This window comes from Thermobia domestica, chromosome 1 (genome assembly GCF_964235325.1).
Source record: "Thermobia domestica chromosome 1, izTheDome1.hap1.1, whole genome shotgun sequence".
NCBI classification, from domain to species: Eukaryota; Metazoa; Arthropoda; class Insecta; order Zygentoma; family Lepismatidae; genus Thermobia; species Thermobia domestica.
In genome coordinates this window covers 228,375,898-228,395,074 of record NC_137454.1, presented here as the reverse complement: position 1 = coordinate 228,395,074, position 19,177 = coordinate 228,375,898, and the positions used below count along the sequence as shown (strand labels likewise).

At 34.8% G+C, this 19,177-nt stretch overlaps 1 protein-coding gene across 1 annotated transcript in view; it reads right to left on the bottom strand.

The window, feature by feature from the left end:
- Positions 1–206: 206 nt before the first annotated feature.
- Positions 207–19,177, bottom strand: part of LOC145694508 (lysosomal alpha-mannosidase-like) — a 101,275-nt gene continuing 82,304 nt past the window's right edge. The window contains exons 12-17 of the mRNA XM_081770821.1: positions 17,303–17,519; positions 15,525–15,642; positions 6,247–6,520; positions 5,902–6,147; positions 3,400–3,552; positions 207–545 (exon numbers count right to left, since the gene is read on the bottom strand). Coding sequence (XP_081626947.1) covers positions 312–545; positions 3,400–3,552; positions 5,902–6,147; positions 6,247–6,520; positions 15,525–15,642; positions 17,303–17,519 — 1,242 coding nt within the window. The 3' untranslated portion in view covers positions 207–311. The remainder of the gene's footprint in view (positions 546–3,399; positions 3,553–5,901; positions 6,148–6,246; positions 6,521–15,524; positions 15,643–17,302; positions 17,520–19,177) is intronic.

Here is a 19,177-nt window from a genome sequence, read left to right as displayed (position 1 = left end):
TAACTATTGGTTCAGAATATCGTTTTGAGTTTCTTGAAAACCTACATATGGAAGAAGTCTCAGAAAGTTCGAGTTAGAGAAGAGCACCTCTGGCAATCCTACCATTCGGCTGATGTCACTTGTAAACAGGCTGTTTGCAACTTTGCCGCACGTACAAATAAACGAGATGTACTTGGTAAATAATAAAACAATGCGATATTCTACGAAATTGGTTTTATGATCACGAATTACCAAATTATAAAGAATTTGTTACAAATCATGTTTAAATTGAAATTATAGTTTCAGCAGTTCCCAGGTGGAGTCGCATATTGTTACATAGAAACGCCTTGAGGAGTCAGTTGTAGGTCAATTTCTACTAGGAAAGTTCGTATTTGCATAGGGTTCAGAGTAACTTCCGTGCCTGCTAATGGAACAGTGTTCTTTCTTCTATCATCCTTCTCAACTCTCGTTGTAGACCATTTGAATCTTTTTGAAGACTCTTTCTGTTGATTTGCACCAAGGGTCATCTCTTGCACTGAAATAATTTCTGAATAAAGAAACAAGTCCTGAAAACGACAAGGAAAATTAGTGAGCATATACAAAGCATACGAAAATGTTTTTTAAGTTTTCAACCAATCAAGTAAAATGTTTTGATCTAAAATTGTGTACAGCATAATAAATTTAACTTATTCTTTAAGAAGTCAGCAAAGCATTAGCTGATTATAATAGAAAGCTAACAATAGTTTGTGTTAGATGGAAAATGACTCTCAGGTAATCTAGTTTTGGCAAATATTTAGAGACGATGATATGGTTACTACCCTGCATAACGAAAGGTATTCATTGAAATATTGTTATTTGCCATCGACTTCAAGGTTTAAACATACTTGGATTGGAGCTTTTGATCTCATTTTGTATAAATCATTATAACACTTACAGGCGAAAGAATAAATATCAGTAAACATCATATATACCGGTAGCTTATTTTAAGGAACAAATGAATCGTACTTCTGTTCAGTGTCGTGTATTTTGAGAAATAGGAGACCAGAGCAACAAATTTGTGTAAGGCTTATTATATACCGGACCTAGCAAAGATGCTTTATTCTTCGTTTTTAAATCTAGACTACGTGTAATTTGAACTACAATAAAAATTCCAATCTGTATTTTGTTTTCGAATTTAAGAAGAAATACGACGTAGTAAAAAAAATTATATTACATAAGAAATCTGTAGGTGAATGTTAAGCGCTATAATCGAAGAAAAGCAGAAGGAAACGTTTTAAATATGTAATGAAACATATGAGACAGGAAAGTGGTAAAAATAAATATCTAGCATAACAATGTTTTTATTATAAGAAATAGAATACACGAAAAATGAATAGTACAGAACCATTAGTAGCAAACTGTTTACAACGAGTGCATAATAAATAGTTGCATGGCAGCTAAAGAAGAGGAAATTTGGATTTATGGGAAGGGATATAAGACAGGCTATTGGTTTATGAAAGAAGTTGGTAAAAAAAACTTATAGAAAATGTTTTTAACCAGATGAAGTATATATATATATATATATATATATATATACACTTCACTTGGATAAAAACATTTTCTGTGTCTGTGTGTGTGTGTGTGTGTTGAATCACGATTTAGTGGTTGCATTTGCTCTATTTATTTACTTTTGAGTTGTGTGCTCTTTAGGCTAAAGTAGTTGAAATATAATATAATATATATATCCCACAGGTCAAGAACCATCGATTTACAGATCTTGCTTGGGTCAATGTAATATCTTAGAAACTCCTTCACAATGGCAACCAGCAGGAAGGAAATGCTTGAGACACTTAAGTAGCTATATAAGAATCAAGTAGGTAGAATAAAAGAAAAAATAACAAAGGAAAGTGCAATTGGGAAGTTAGTTCGAAGGTGATAATACTCTTTTTGTCAATCGGAATCATTCTCGAATAGATCAAAATATTAACAGATTGGCATAAATATAAACGTGAAAGAGATCAAAGCAATTGTGATTGAACTGTGTCAGTTATAGAAATAGAAAGAAAGAAAAGCATGCTAATGTTGTGTATATAAGTAATACTCTATAAGACATGGTGGTGTAAAGAATTGCAAAATGAGCCTTTGGAAAAAATAAAGGAGGACTTTGTAAGTCATTCAACGAAAAGTGAAGAAATAAATTCTGCATGTTAATAATAATTTTAAAAAGTCAGATAAATGTTTGAGTGGAAAAGAGTTGATAACATTGATAAGTTTGTAACAGTGCCATCTTGTGACTGAAGTCAAAATCTTCTGCGTAAAATTCGGTTGGTACAAATTGCTTCAGAATTCAGGGAAAATTGAAACTGGTCAAACCCTTCTTGACCAAGTGTTGTAAATGTTATAATAACACAGTACTCATGATCATCAGTTGAAAACAACCATTATTTGTGATTTCGAAAATGTATTCAGTTTTAAATCATCTAAATTTGGTGAGTCTGTTCTATGAGTCTGCAAATAAATATTTAGATTCTATTAAAAAGACCGCCATTCAATTTAAATAGACAAGTGTATGCTGAAGGTTTAAATGTTATTAGGGTTCACTCATTATTCCAGCTTTTGTCTAAAATTTAGATATTCTGATATTAAGAAGATTCCAAGGATAGAAATCCGTACTAGAAGTGTTATAATTATTAATACCTGAAATTATAAGATTATAGTTCATAGGGTAGATGATTACTGAGACCGTTATTTTGATTGATTGTTAATTTTACTTGTATTTTGTTGTAGTGATCTATAATTATATTCGAAAATAATAATTATCTAAATTTATATTCACGCAACTTATTATTCAACCTAACGGAATTAGAATTACTTGTGAATATTACACTTGTGTGTATGTGTGTGTGTATGGGATTTAGAGGGTGCAAGCAAATTATTTAAACCGCCTATGCATATTAAAAGTATTTAATAAAAACTGGTTGCTTATACCTGTTTAAATACTCATTTTTCTATTGATTACTCTCTCACTATAATATCAGGGGTGGCGATTTGTGACCCTGACCAGTGACGGTGCGTTAATATTTTCCTATATTTTATTTGAATACGCACGTTACATTCCACAATAGCGATTAAAAGCAATTAGAATCTTTCAAATATGTATGAAGTGGAACCAAACCGTAACAAATCAATAATGGAAAAGTAGAGATCGAAAAGAACAATATTCAAAACAATTAAATAATAATGTATTTACAGGCACAACATGATATGTTAATTTGTTACAGGGGGCTGTCCACATATTACGTAATGCTATTTTTGACCAATTTTTATCTCCTCTCTCCTCCTTGTGACACTGTAACGCAAGGCCGAACCCCGCCCTCCCTTTTCCGAGTTACGTAATATGTGGACAGTCCCCAGATCACTGGTATTAAATTTAGTAGTTACCTGTAAATCAACAGTGACAGGTTCTGAAAGTTGAGGATCTTCGTTGTATTCAAACAGATGCTCAAGTCGGACTAACACTTCGCCCGGTCCCCATGACTCTAAAGTCAACAGGTTCACATTATCGGGTAATCCAGGAATTGGAAGTATCTGGAACTGTAATGAAGAAGTACGTAAAATACGTAATATTAATGCATAGTAGAGAAAAATTAAAATGCATAAAATCACCTTGGTAGGTTAAAATATTCAGAGATTCTTCATCAATGACATGAATATAACTTAGCCTTCTTTCATCACTCAATATTTTTCACTTGCAGAATTCACTATGATAATACCATTATTATTATTATTATTATTATCATTATTATTATTATTATTATTATTATTATTATTATTATTATTATTATTATTATTATTATTATTATTATTATTATTATTATTATTGCTGAAATGTGAGAAAACAAACGTATTTAAAATATGTGTTCATTCTATATGTTTATTTATCTAACAAATATTCAAAATACAGTCTGTTATGCCAATTTACATTTGTTTCAAGCAAAAGAATTATCATTCAATATATTTACAGAATAGTCAACTGCTTCTATTAGACTGGTACGAATAAAATCTCCACCCCACATGTCATTTACAAAGGCCAAAAGAAAGAAAAATTGCAATGTTTGGTTAGTCAAAATAGTCACGGTCTGCAAAAACACACTTTTTTCTTTTTCTTTTTCTTTTTCTTTTTTTTTCATCGTTTAGCCAACGATTAGATTCCATTACACATGATGTGTGCAGTCTGCGAAGCGAAGGAAGTTGCAACCACACATTACATCCCCAATTGTCAAGGAAACTCTCCCCACCCAAAGAGTGATTGAATACGGGAGATTTACATCAAACCAAAATAAAGTAGTGCAATATCCTAATCCTCACTGTATATAAAACTACATGAAGTTACTGATATAAAATAACGGACACTTCTGGTTGTCGTGAAAAGTTGAAATATGCCATGATTGTAGATAGCTTTTCGGGACTAACCCAGAGCAAAATTGCCAAATGTGAATATTTCTAATTTTTAGGAGTCTAAAGAGGGATGAAGAAATTCCTCATGATAGTTAAATGGATCATTTTTGGACTTATAATCTGATGTTTCAGATAGTTAGAATTAGAATAAAATTTGACATTCGGTAGAATTTAGATTTAAGAGGCCCGAGGCTGTAGACCGAACTAAAACGGGTATAACGGAACGTGTTCATTACAGTTGTTTTATGTCATTACAATATTGTTAGTCTACACGGTTATTATCTTACGTTATCATTATGGCAGTTATTGTTACATATGAGATGGAAGGCTGTAGGCCGTATAAACGCGGGGGTCTGGGGACGAAGAACCAGTTTGCCAAAAGTTCGTTTTATTTATACACGTATCCTTTGGGGAGACGCCCTTTTTGGGTAAAAGCCAGTGGCTAACAGTGCAAATAATTTGTACGTTTAACATTATTGTGATAATTTGATTGCAAATTAAAAAGTACATGATTTCAATTTAATTATCTCAAAATAGAATAGTTTTGCAAGCATGTTTAGATTAGATTAATATATTTGTATAACCGCAAGTGAATTAGTAGGCAAACTAAAAAATACAAACAGTTGTTACTTTTAATTAGGGATAAGTTTAACCTACATTCTAGAATGAGCCGAAAGCTTTACGGGAAAACTAATGTATAGATACAAAAAGAAGGTGACTATGTTTGTGATTTCATACCTCTTGAACCACCCAATCAATCTCGATCAAATTTTCAACATTGATGAGGTTTTGTCCTGGGGTGGTTTTTAGTATTTCACTTTGACGGTGCAACTCAGAAGAGGGAGAGGTAGAGATATTTAAAAATGATCGAAAATTACCGATATTAGTGTTCAATTCATAGTTTTGGGGGTCGCTGAGATGAACAGTGACACTTCCGATGCCGTTCAAATCGAAATTCAGCCCCGCAACTTGGGGAGGGGGAGATATATAAAAATGATCGAAAATAGCCGATATTAGAGTGTCGAATCCATAGTTTTCTGGGTAGCTGAGTCGAACAGTAACTAATTCCAAATTCAGCTCTTTATGTTCTAAATGAAACGTATTCTCCCTGTGCGAAGAACGGATATTCTGCTAGTTTAAACTAAAATAAAAATATTGCTTAAAATTGCATTATTTTTTAAGTTATTTTTCTAACGAAAGTTAGATTTGAATCGTTCCTTTGAAACTGTTCAATAGCAGTGTATTAAATAAACAGATGCTCGAGAGCTTGCAACTGTTACAGTTGAAGTTTTATAGGATAATAGTATCTCATCAATAAAAATCAATTTTATGCTAAATCTTGTTACTAAAGCAAATTTATTGTCCTACATTATTAACTCTTAACTTGCTATACATACGAATGGTTCTATCAAGTTATTTATAGGAATACGCAACAATAGTTCAAACGGAACACAATTAATATAGTTCAATCTGTGTAACCTGTACCTGCGTATTGTAGTTATTAATCCATTCGTTTGATGACAAATCAGTGTTTATAAATGAAGGCCATGGCTTGAAAGCATTGTTCCTCGCAGTTCTTCTGTATCTTGCGGCTGGTGTGATTGGAGAATCAATGGATGATGACAATTGAATGATATGTTTCCCTCTAACGACCAGTCCTTGCCCATACGGTCGCTCATTCAACGCCTCCCCAACACCTTTAGCATCATCGTACAGAAGACGACGGTGAAGCTGTAAAAATAGACATATATTACTTTACTTTTTTTCTCTCTACATTATCAAAACGTAAATTTCTTGAAAGTTTTGTTGGGAATGTTGTTTACGACTTACCATAATTTCAAGTTCTCCATCATTAAGACTTGTTACACCTTCTGGTCTATCGATAATAACAGCCATTTGTCTTCCTGCATCTTCTCTAATGATGGCTCCCACTGTAGACGGGTAGTAATTGCCAGCAATTGGCTCCAGAAGAGTCATATTCCATGTTCCTCGTTGATCCCTCACACGACGTTGTAATTCTCGGCCATTGGCATCTGTGTAGAAGATTCCATTTGTTTGTAGATTGCTACTGTACCGAGTCACAATTTCTTTACCTATTTTATCTCTGCAAATAAATAAAAAATCATTATCTAAAGTTCTTCATTTTAATTTAATCTATTAACTTTTCTTCCATAGCTACAGTTTCACTTTGTTCAGTGTTGACAAAGAAATCTATGTTGTGTTCTTATTGTTACAAGGATAAAGCATAAGTGTTGCAATATTTATACAACCCAAACAGCACGCGTGTTATACGCTATGATCGACATAAATACACGGTCAAATTAGTTCAAGACGTAGTGTGGTAAGCGGGCTATTTAACATAAGGGACCCCACTTAGTCAGTGTTTAGTGGTACGTGACGATAAGTGCTCAACAATGTCTGATACGTGAACTATTAGTACATGGGTTCGAATTACGGCAGTAACACAAATCATTTGTCATGTGAAATGGGAGAATGCAATAAGCCACAGCACAATAACTCGTTGGTTTCAGAAATTTCTTACAGGTTGAAAATTTTCGAAGATAAGCCAAGGTAAACCCGCCACAGAACAACAGATTCCAAGACCATTGGGAAAAATCTATCTACCAGCACACGACGATTGTCAAACCAACTCGAAATGTTTCAGTCTATTTTAGTGAGCTAACTTCAAGAAACCTTGAAAGCTATCAGGAAATGCTGCATTTTGACACATGAGTTGATCTCAGTTCAGGTTCAGAATAGAGTGGATATGTGGAAATGTCCGAATTTCTTGAAACGGATTGTCACATGCGACGAACAGCTGTTATTTTATTTATTTATTTATTTTATTTTATTTTATTTTATTTTATTTATTGTTTTAAATCCGAATCTGCGAAAACATGGTTAAGCAAGGGCCAACTTTCAGAACCGGTTATCAAAATGGCCGTGTCGACCATAAAATTATACTCTGTGTGTAGTGGAACTACGAGGGTATAATTCAGTTTGAGTTCGTTCCTAATATTCAATGCCGATTTTTATTGTAAACATTTGGAGCGGGTATATGCTGCCCTACGCAAAAAAAAAAAAAAATCCTGTATTGGTGATCCAAAAGCGTATCCTCCTGCAACAGCATGAAAAACCGCACTGGCCCGAGAAATGCAACAAACGATGCAAGAACTTAATAGCATCGAACTGGTGCCACACTTAGCATACAGTAATTACCTTGCCTCTTCAGGTTACTGCCTATTTTGGTGCATGGTGAACATCTTTGAAATCACATTTCTTCGTCAACCAGCAGAAGGTGGAAACAGCTATGACTGACTTTTTTGCCTCTTAATTGTGAGAGGGGCCGCGGTGGCTCAGTGGTAGAGCGTTCACCTCTGGTTTTTGTGGTCCCGGGTTCGATCCCAGCCCCCGCCAAGTGAACTTTGTGGTGGACAAACACCGTGTGCGTAGGTTTCCTCGGGGTTCTCCCGTTTCCTTCCACTTTCTTCATTCCACCATTTCATTCATTACTCATCATCACCGTCTCCTTTAGCCTCACCGGCATAACTGTGGGACGTAAAAGTCAAAGATTTCATTTCATTTTCTTAATTGTGAGAGCAAAACGTGGTATCGACGTGAAATCGCGAAACCTGCAGAAAGGTGACTTTAGACAGTCCAACTTGAGAGGCTATATTTTGAATCTTAACCATCTTTCATTGCACTGTAATAAATGCAGGTATATTTTGTACCGGAACATTGCAAGACTTATAACTCACCATTGTGAAAGAAAACTGGATATAGTAGTTTAGTGTATATTATGTCTAGCGTACATAGTGTTTAGTAACATTAGGACTACAGTTCTTATCGATCTTTTTTAACTTCTCAAAAGTATAATGATCCTTTTCCATTGTATATACATCATTCCCCTGATATATAGATAGAATGTCTCAAATATGGAACGTGCTATCGACAAAAGGAGCACAGACTCATATTCGGCACCCTTGACTTATCTAATTGTTTTTAAAATCATAATTGATTGTCTATTCGTCTGAACATCCTACTGTCTACCTTGTATCTTGAAAGCTATGTACAAACGACACAAAACTAGAAAACAAGTGAACTCAATTTACATGGTACGATCCAATGTCATAACGCCATGCTAGTTTGCAGATTTGTAGGCTATCTATTGGTTCAAACATAATACCTGGGTCTATAGAAAGAAAAAGAACAATCACTAAAGACTTTCCATTCGGAACCATCATTTTTTATGTATCTGACAGTTTTCAATGTGATGTTCTATCTGCCCCACCTGTCTGAAATACCCTGTATTTGAAGAAAGATAAAAGTTATCAGAAGACGACTTCGGAATCAGACTGTTGACTTATCCAGCCGATTTCAATATCATAGCCTATCTTATGTAGCTTCATGTATCTGAAAAACAAAAATATCTCCCACGAAACTACATATCTCAGACACAATCAGATAGAAGTGTCAGGAACATTGAGAAATTAAATAATTTTTAAAATACTTCTAATAATGAAATTTTATTGAGTCGAGATGCAAGATATTGTAGTGATACATGTTCCGAGCTGTGATTAATTACAATCCCGAAAACCTTGAGTTTTATCGGCTTTCAGCTTTTGTTTCATCAATATAGTATTTCTTTTTTCAACCAATCAGTTTTCATTACAATTATTCAAACTTCAGTTCCAATACATGACTTAGAAGCAAGATCATACACGCATAAAACATTAATATAAAATATTGTTGCATGTTCAATATGAATATCCTATTGAGTTTCTATGTTTTGTAAAATTCACTAATAGATATTTTGTTTTGAAAATGTATAATGAAATCAAACCAGTTCTTGATTACTTAAAACTATTTATCAATATTTCAATATAATAGAGGTGATAAGGTTGTGTCATGATTCGAAATAATTTTAAATGATTTTAGCACTTCTATCCCAAAAGAACTACTAGTAATATTTTTAAATATGGGTAATATTCATTTCGCTAGCAATACTGTTATGAATAACACAACCAGCATGATTGAAAAAATAAAGTGTTTTCAAACCTGCTAAATGCATTATAATACTTACTATACATACATAAAAAGTATATACTCATCGTAAGCATGACATTTCGTTAATACAGAGGTTGATTCATTTATATTGAGCCAAATTTGAATATGCCACTTCATAGGAAATGCCGTGTTTCACCATAGGTTATATTCGATCTACAAGCCATCTCTACAGACTATTGCCTGGTATTGGTGTGTCTATTGCAAGAGACTGCATTGCAGCTGAACTATGGACATTGCATCCTACTTCTCTTCATAGATTTCCACAGGCATGCGGATTCGAGTATGGGACAAGCGCCGCTTGTAGGAGTCCGAAAGCACAATAGTCTATTGAGTTGACATCTGGACACTTAACAAGGATGTCATAGAAAGGAATTGCCGCAATTCCAGTTTCCTATTCCATACGGCAATATAATTCCAGCGTTTCCACGGTGTTGTTTTCATCGTGTGGTAGATGCCTTGTCTTTGTGGATTTCAACCTAATTCACATCTTGTCCGTACAATGCTGAGATTTCATGTTGGGACATTTCAATCAGGACATACATAGCATTGATTTTGAGGTTTTGCTCCACCTTTCGGAGACGCAGCTTGCCCCTATACGAGAAATGGGCCACAATTATGAACCCTTTCAGAAAACTCTGATCACTGGTGGAAGTATTTGCTTCGGCCCTGACGATAACAGATCTGTATGTAATGCCACAAACTTTACCACAATTTGTGAGGTAAATCCACGCCTTATCAAGGGTAACAACAAATTTCCACCGACCATCCGCGAAATAACGTTCGTACATCCTCCTGCAGTTCCTTTTTCGCTCAGACACATGACACGATTTTATGGCGTGCATACTACTCTTGCGAATGACCGTGAGGCAAAAATCACTGTGAATAGCGTATTCATTCTCGCCTACGATGTGCGGCATTTGCTGTCAATCGCATCCTGGGTGGAGGAGTTTTCGGAGGTCGACATAAACCGACCCACACGCAATATCAGCGGGGTTCTTTTTACTGAAGGACTAGCTGCTCGCGTCAGGTAGTGGGCCAGGACTCTGTGCCCCATCCTTTTTCCATATATACGATTCACTGTGGCACGACCTTCACTAAAATTACGCATTTGCCACATTTCTACTATACCGACGCCAGTAACTTAGGGTCGGAAATTGCCACAATGAACCACTCCCAGAAGCTGTTCACTTTTAGTGGCATCAGACTTCACTCGACCATTTGCGTGGCTAACGAGATACTGTTGCTTGCCTCGTCACAATCTCACAGTGATGGGTTGCGCGTACGTTGCATATTGACTTCGGCTCAATGGTACTATCAGAGTGATTGAACTACAATCTAGTTAGTCTAGGTATTCTTTGACTTACGGAAAAGTAGATACTATGCTAAGCTTCCTTAGTTAAGCGTAAATTATAACGATAAAATATCGTTTCGAAGTCATTGGCAAATTAATATGTACAGTCATGGTCATAAGTATTCGTACAGTGCAAATGTTGAAGAAAAGACACATATTTCTGCCATTAGGTAAATAATTAGACGCATGTGTTGTGCGAGACATATGCTTCATTCAGCAGAGAATATGCACAAAATAAACGGAAAACAAAACATAGATTGATTTGCTACAACAATGAAAAGAAACAAACAATATGCACTGTGTGCTGGACATAAGTATTCGTACAGCAAACGAAAAGTTCTTTGGTTATGAATGACAAACCCTAAATATCTTGCCTTAATACTTTGTATGCATGCCTCGCTTTCGAATAACCTCCCTCAATCTGTTGGGCATTGAATGAACAAGAGACGTAGTGGTTTCACGTGTAATATTCTGCCACTCTTGGAAAAGTCTCTCTTTCAGTCTAGTTTTATTAGTTATTTCATGTTTTCGTATGCGCGTTTCCAATTCACTCCACAAATGTTCAATGGGGTTCAGGTCTGGGAACTGCACTGGGGTTTTCAGGGTATGAGGCGTGTGGTATAGTAACCACATACTCACAAGCTCGGCGGTATGTTTTGGGTCGTTGTCCTGTTGGAAGTAATAATCTTGTCCAAGACCCAATTTATCCACACTCTTCTGCAAATTTCGTTTTAGGATGTCTAAATATACATATTTATCCATCGTTCCGTCAATAAATACAAGGTCTCCAACGCCCGCGGTAGACATACAGCCCCAGACCAAAACCCCTCCACCACCATGCTTAACTGTCGCTTGTATATTCTGAACTTCAAGCTCAGTATTGGGTCTTCTCCACACTAAAATTCTGCCATCATTGTGGAAAATATTAAATTTACTTTCATTTGTAAACAATACCTGATCCCAAAAGCCTGTACTTTTACTTATATGCTCCTGTGCAAACGTTAAGCGCCATTTTCTGTTTTTCTTATTGATGAATGGTTTTCGTCTCGGTACCCAGCTCGATTGAAAAGCCGTTGAATAGTTCGTGAGGACACTTGTTTCCCGAAGTGTTCATATACATATGCCGCTATCGCTGACGATGACACTTTCGGCGTTTTCTTCATAATTCTCAACACTAAACGTGTTTCCCTCGTAGTGAGCTTTTGTGGACGACCCACCCTTTCACTGTTTATGTATATTGTTTTCCCTTTATATCGTTCTACTATACACTGTACAGTCGAACGACTTCTCTCCACTATTTCTGCGATTTGTGAATACGATTTGTTCTTCTGAAATAGTGATAGAATTAGTTTCCTTTCCTCGGGTGTGGTTTCTTTCCCTTGTCGCCCCATTATCTCTTTCTAGGTTACAGCGAACACCACCTCACACTTCACCTGACACTTCGAGCGTCTCAGTAATGGCTATCTAGTCTCTGCCTGCTGGCACTAGTGATTTGATGGTACTTGTCTAGTATTATTCTGCGGTGTACGAATACATATGTCCAGGCAAATATCGCTCTGCCCACGCATTCCCTTTATTTGTACATTCCATAGTAAGGATTTTTCTACGAATTCGTGTTGCGTCTACTCTTCCAACTGTAGGAACATGTCTGTGTTGGAGACATAACTCTCTCATTCACCATTTATCTGTTAATGCATTGTTAATTCTGGCACAGGTGCTGTATGAATACTTATGTCCAGTACTGTATGCGGTGGGTACATAGTTTTTCTTATTATTCTAAACCTTTTTTTCTTATGCAGTATCGTCGGAAATTGTCAAGAGACACCGATATGCTCAAAAGTAATGCGATAAAAATAGCATTATATGTGCTGAAGCTTCATAGGACAAGTAGTAGATCAGTTTTAAACTAAAGATAGAAAGATATGAGAAGAACAGAACGGCTTGGACAGAACACAGGGAAAAATATAAGTACATTTTTAATTTGAATCGTTAGAAATAAAATCATATTTAAGTTTCTTAGTACATAAAGTTTTTTTTTTGCCTCAGAAAATATATACGTATCTCATCCTTCTGTGTGAATTCAATATGACAGGTCTGCGAGAAGGCAGACATTTTTTAACTCTTCAGTGTACATTGCGAAGTTTGGTGTATAGGAGTCTTTTGAAACATACTACGTTAATATCACATTTACTTACACGGTCCAATCCAAAGAAATGGTAGGAAAGAAAGAAGGCAGTATGAAGAACAAAGGTAGAGGAACGAAAGCTTTCTCTGAGATGTTGGATATGAAAGAAAGAAATTTGTGTATGGAGACTTTTTAAAATGAAAATTATGAATGTCTCTTTCATTTGGAAGAATTTCGGAAATGTTATCCTCCAGTTCATTTTGAGTGACCATCTTAAAGGAACAATATTTCTTCCCATTTCATATTCGTTTACAGCATAATAATATTTTACCAATTCCGGCCGAAGCTCTATAAATTGATAACCTATACTACTACTATTATTATTATTATTATTATTATTATTATTATTATTATTAATAATAATAATAATAATAATAATAATAATAATAGAGGAAAAAGAAGAAGTTATCACGAACTCTCAGTGACTGCAACATGATTTTTTCATTTTATGTCCAGCAGATGTCACTACTAGTTTAGTTACAATGGTTTTTATTGCAGTTAACAAATGAATACTGCTGGTCATAAGTTTAGAACTTCTCTCCTTATACCCTGATGGATGATTTGAGAAGACTATATTTAGAATGCAGACTAATTTTAAAATACGTGCAAAATACTTTTAAAAATAGCATCGTTTTATAGAAGTGCTTTCTCGTAACTACTGTATATGTTTAGAAGAAGCGCTTTCGACTCAGAAAACACGGATTTGATTCCTGGTGAGAGATTCTTTGAATCAGACCGCACACTAATATGTAGATTTACGTCTCATATAGTCTCATATAGCCTTACTTGAAGCTTAGGTGTTTCTTTTTAAAACATATGTAACATTGTTTCTGATACGTGACGTAAAATAAGTTATGTGGCCTCTACGTCCATTTCAGAAGATATGGAAGTGTTCGGTTGGTCTCCCGTTATCCCAGGGAGAGAAAGAGAAAAGTGTTCGGAACGTAAACTTCAAATAATCTATTTTCCTATTTCCTATCTTAAACATCTATATATGTCTAATATTTTTAAAGGATCTTTAATTATACTTATACTTCTTAAAGGTTTTATTTATTCGATTACAGATAATGAGGATAAATTTTAATGAGTTTTGGCCAAGATGTAGTAGGTTAAAATTTAGACATCGAGTTCATTGGAGGAGGTTATATTTAAACTGAAAGTGGTAGAAATCAATTATTTCCGGTTTTAACGTTAATCGTTATAGAGTAAAATGACAATAGATAGTGAGGAGTGATTTTCTGCCATCAATTAATCGTCCGAAGAATATATTCCATCTCTACTCTCAGCTCTCTACTAATACTGGAACCACTAAAAATTTACTACTGTTTTAGTTTTAATATTAACCGAAGAAATATTGAAGCCATACATACAAAACTTCTTTACGCACTGTACATGCCATACTGCTACTTGTTTTCGCTGGCTGAATTGTTAAAGGTAGTGTTAATTTGAAATATTTCGTACTTTTACAACTGAAATAAACACATTTGTAAAGCTAAAGGTCGATGTTTGAGACGACACCAATATTCTTCTTGGCTCACACAGCCACACACAATTAATTCTTTTGTTAATTTTTTTTTTTTGTTTGTTTGTCTTTTGTTTGGCCTCCCTCAACTACTCTACTCTCGATTTAATACGATTAAAACTAAAATTCGCTTAAAGAAAGTAATCCACTGAAGTGACATGCCAAATTTGGTTCAGATTGGTCAATATCTAAAAGTCGAAATTGATCAATGTCTCAGTATGGAAGTAGGTACAACGACAGACCTGATCTCAATAAGTTTTAAGTTGGCATGGATAATGTACGTTTCGTTTACTCCAAACGATGCTACAAATAATTTAATTTTCTCATAAGCAAAAGAATTACAAGAAAGACTGGTCAAATATTTAGTATCGAGTTGAGTATCGTATCTAAGTAAGTAATCTGCCAGACACGGGTACTGCTCAAAAAAGGCGAAAGACCATTAGTCTTCCGAAATGTGAGTGTGCAAAGAGATCGCGACAATAAGCTGGGTCGAAAAACAGAAATACACATATTAAAACAAAAAAATCCTACGTGAAGACGAAAAAAGTTAGCTGAAGAACCGTGGTGCATTGACTTCTCAGTTTGCGGCAAGTGACTTACCAACGAAAATGATATCTTCAGTTTAACATCCACGACTATACCTGTTAAGCTAAGGAAGACGGGTGACCTACCAATAATGTCAGAATGTATATTATGATGATGGAAGCTAAGGAAGGGTAAAGAGGAGACTAGTGCTTAATCACGTTACCACGACAGCAGATTATTTTAAAAAGTATGAACTGACTTCATTCAACCTTCCCTAACACGAGCCAGCGTGCAAATAAGTATTAGCCAAAGATAATGGATTTAGTACCTAGACGATACTCATCTTCCTTGGGATTTATTATTACCGTTCACGTTACACATACATTATAAAGAAATGAATCATGCAAATATATTTAGGAAATTTATAGTTTTTAAATCAAATTCATCGATAAACTTACTCAACTGGTATTGGCCCAATCAACCAATCAAATTCCACCTCATCTCGATCAGCATATAGTCTTACAACTTGACTTACCCACGAAGAGAAAACCTGATGGACTTCGATTAGATTGTCACCTGAAGAAAATGAACAACATAAATAGGAATTTTACAAATACATACAATCGTATTTAGATACTTAACTACTTGTTATATTTCTAACGTGAACTACTGAATATTTTTTCAATAAAAGTGTTGAAAATATTTCTGTAGAAAATACGGTTTTGAGAACGAAATGTAAGTTCTTATTTAATGCAAGAAACAATTTCCAAGTTTCTTGTCTTTACAACAGAATTGCCAACCTCAGGGAACAAACTAGTCGATTTTAGTCTTTAAAATTATCACATATTATTAAAAAAAACTATCACATATTCGCCATGCACGAAATAATTGTAGAAACAAGTATAATAGTATTAATAATGGCAATAATATATAATAAACTAATCTAGTAATCTTCACTTTGGAGCTTATAAATCGGCGTCACTGTCCTTAAAAACAATATTTTTATACCCTCGTAAGCGTAATTAAATATAAAAATGGATCCATGGTTGCCATTTGCCAGTTCTCAAATAGTTATTAATTTAATTTAGAGGGAATGACTGTTTAAAACCTCACTGTATGTGTGTTATCATTATTTAATGCACATCTACAATTTATTTGCACATTCAAAAGCTACAAAAAAAAAGTGTGCGTTCTAAAATTATCGTATATTCATCTATTATTGCAAGGGCATTATCGTATGTAGCATTAAGGCTTAAATTATCGACTAGCTGGCAAGCCTGTTTTACATCCAACGGTTGATAAGAATAACTTATTTCCTAACACCACCTCAATTCCTTTATTTCGCTTCTTCCGAGTGAGATTCAACCAAATCTTTGCTAAAGAATGAGACATTCGTTTCTGTACAGAGAAAAAGCTCCCTTGCTCCAAATTTTGTGCCTTTAATTCAACAGTTGATGACAAATCTCTGCAAACGTTCATCATCTTAAATTCATGCTAGTAAATTTCCCAGTCGTTGTTAAGGAACTTATAATACACGTTTCTTTGCTGAAGTTTATTTGCTGTTTATTTGATTCTTAACTTGTTTATCAGTCATATGAAGGTAAAAAGTGGCAGTATATACCCTAGAAACATTCAGAAGAAATCTAATGAATCATCGAAACTTGTTGAATTCTACTGGAGATAACCTCTAACGAGTAAATAATCTAACAACTTTTTTTTTACAATGTAGTACAACAAAAAGAAAATTTGAGTCTACGCTTAGGGAAATCGAAATATTTCTCCTCCGCCATTACTTATTTCTATTGCCTCTTGATTTCTGTTATGATTCATTTTGACGTTATTTATTACACCACTATTATTCACAACTGAGAAAAACCTGTAATATACAAAATGCAGTGGGAAACACATATAATTCTTATTCAACATTATATACATTTCGTATACGTTATTCTACATCAATATCATGTCATAGTTATTCACAATCTCCACCAAAACTGTTAATCCTATCAACATCAATATCCTAATATCATATTAATATCAATAGCTAACATGAACACAACATCAATCAACAATCGGCTTTCTTTTTCCTATCGACTCATCTCTATGTCATAATTTATTTAATCAATATTCGCTAATCCCAATGACACAACTTTACATTTCAACAAAACTGAATTGGAAAAATTATTCCACATTTTAGTGGCAAATGTTAACAAGTTACGAATCATAGTTAACTTGCCTGTATACACGGTGAATTTGGCTGCATCCGTAATTTGGGAAATCCCTGTTTCATTAGGACGGAAAATGTACGCTCCAGAAGCTCTGTCCCTGGATAATGCATTGTTACCTGCATAGCCTTGATAATAGAAAAAGTTTTGTTCGAAAGGCCATGATTCGTTGTTTCTCTCAATAGACGTCAGAAACCCTGTGGTCTCACTAAATGATAACTTCAGTACCTAAAAGAGAATTTTAAAAATACTTTTTTTTAAACAGTATTAAACATTTTTGGACAAAAGGTCCAATACATTTCAATCACAAATTTTCTTGTAGGCTTTATATCTGGAAAACTACACACAGTGTAGCCAAATCCAAACTATCACTTAACTCAGTATGATGTGTTTGTTCCGTAGAAGATAAAACTCGATTTAGGGGCCGTTCAAAAATGTTGTGTCCCCTGATCCAAAAACTAATTATTGGCCAAGATTGTAATCTTTGGATACATTTTTTTGGATCATTTCTAAAATTCTTGGCAATTTTTTGATCCATTTCTTTTAAAGAAATAATACTACATACAAATTAAATTATCTTTACGCACTTTATGGTACCCACCTCAAAGCATGTAATAATAAAGTGTTCATTTTGGTGCAAATTTTATTTCTCAGTACATAGTATCCCGTGTATTAATTGATTCAAGCCTGTTTCTAAGTAAGTACAAATTTAACGGTCTACAAATTTTCACTTTCTCTCGGACATTTTATTGAAGAAGGTGAATGGTAAGTACGAGTATCGTGTTAATCTCAAAATGTTCAAGTTATAAATTTTCAACCGGGAATAATCGTATCCTTTGACGTAGACGAAGACATCTAAAGAGAATGTAACATTTTAATTATGACTAATGCAAATGACTATTTAGAAATAATTGTTGAGATTACAATGGGGTAGAAAATGGGAGAACCTGAAAAAAATTCACGGACACGATGTTGACTATCGCAAAGTCACTTAGCCTGAGATTGAACCAGGGATCCAACACATCAGAGCTGAACGCTTTATCATCTAGCCACCGTGTCCCTAATGATCAATTAGTATAAGTAGTAGTCCCCCCGTTATGTCCAGCCGAGTCAGCAAAAATTTTTGTGACGTCATAGGTCAAAGGTCAATGACCTTGGCCCGGGGTCAATGACCTAGGGGTACCTAGGACCACCCCCTCTAAATTTTGGCAGGGGTACATAGGACCACCCCCCTTAAATTTTGGATATTGCCAAATCTAAAAATTTGGTATGGTAGCCTAGGACCATAGTATGTACCTCTATTAGTATTGGGTGTCTATGTCGTTCCCTTTCATGGGTAAAAAATTGCCAAAAATTCAAATTTCGGGGGGTTTTTGACCTAATTTATCCCCTTTGATGAGGTATTATTACCCTCTATAGTTATATGGGCGTATACAGGGGTCCATTACCTTTCATAACACATGGGTATATTAATGCACCCCTTGAAAAATTTGGGAGGGGTACCTTGGCCCACCCCTTCAATTTTGGAAATTGCCCAATTTCAACATTGGGTATTATAGTACCGGACCCTAATATGTATCATGATAAATTTGGGTGGTCCACCTCGTTCCCTTCTAGGGGTACAAAATTGCCAAAACTATAAACGTAAGCAATACGTTTTGGTTTTCGACCTAATTTATCTCCTTGGATGAGGTCCTATTACCTTATATGATTATATGGTCATGTATAGGGGTCCATTACCTATCATAAGACATAGGTACATTGGTGCACCCCTTTAAAATTTTGGGAGGGGTACCTTGGCCCACCCCTTTAATTTTGGAAATTGCCCAATTTAAACATTTGGTATTATAGTATAGAACACTAATATAGATCACTATAAATTTGGG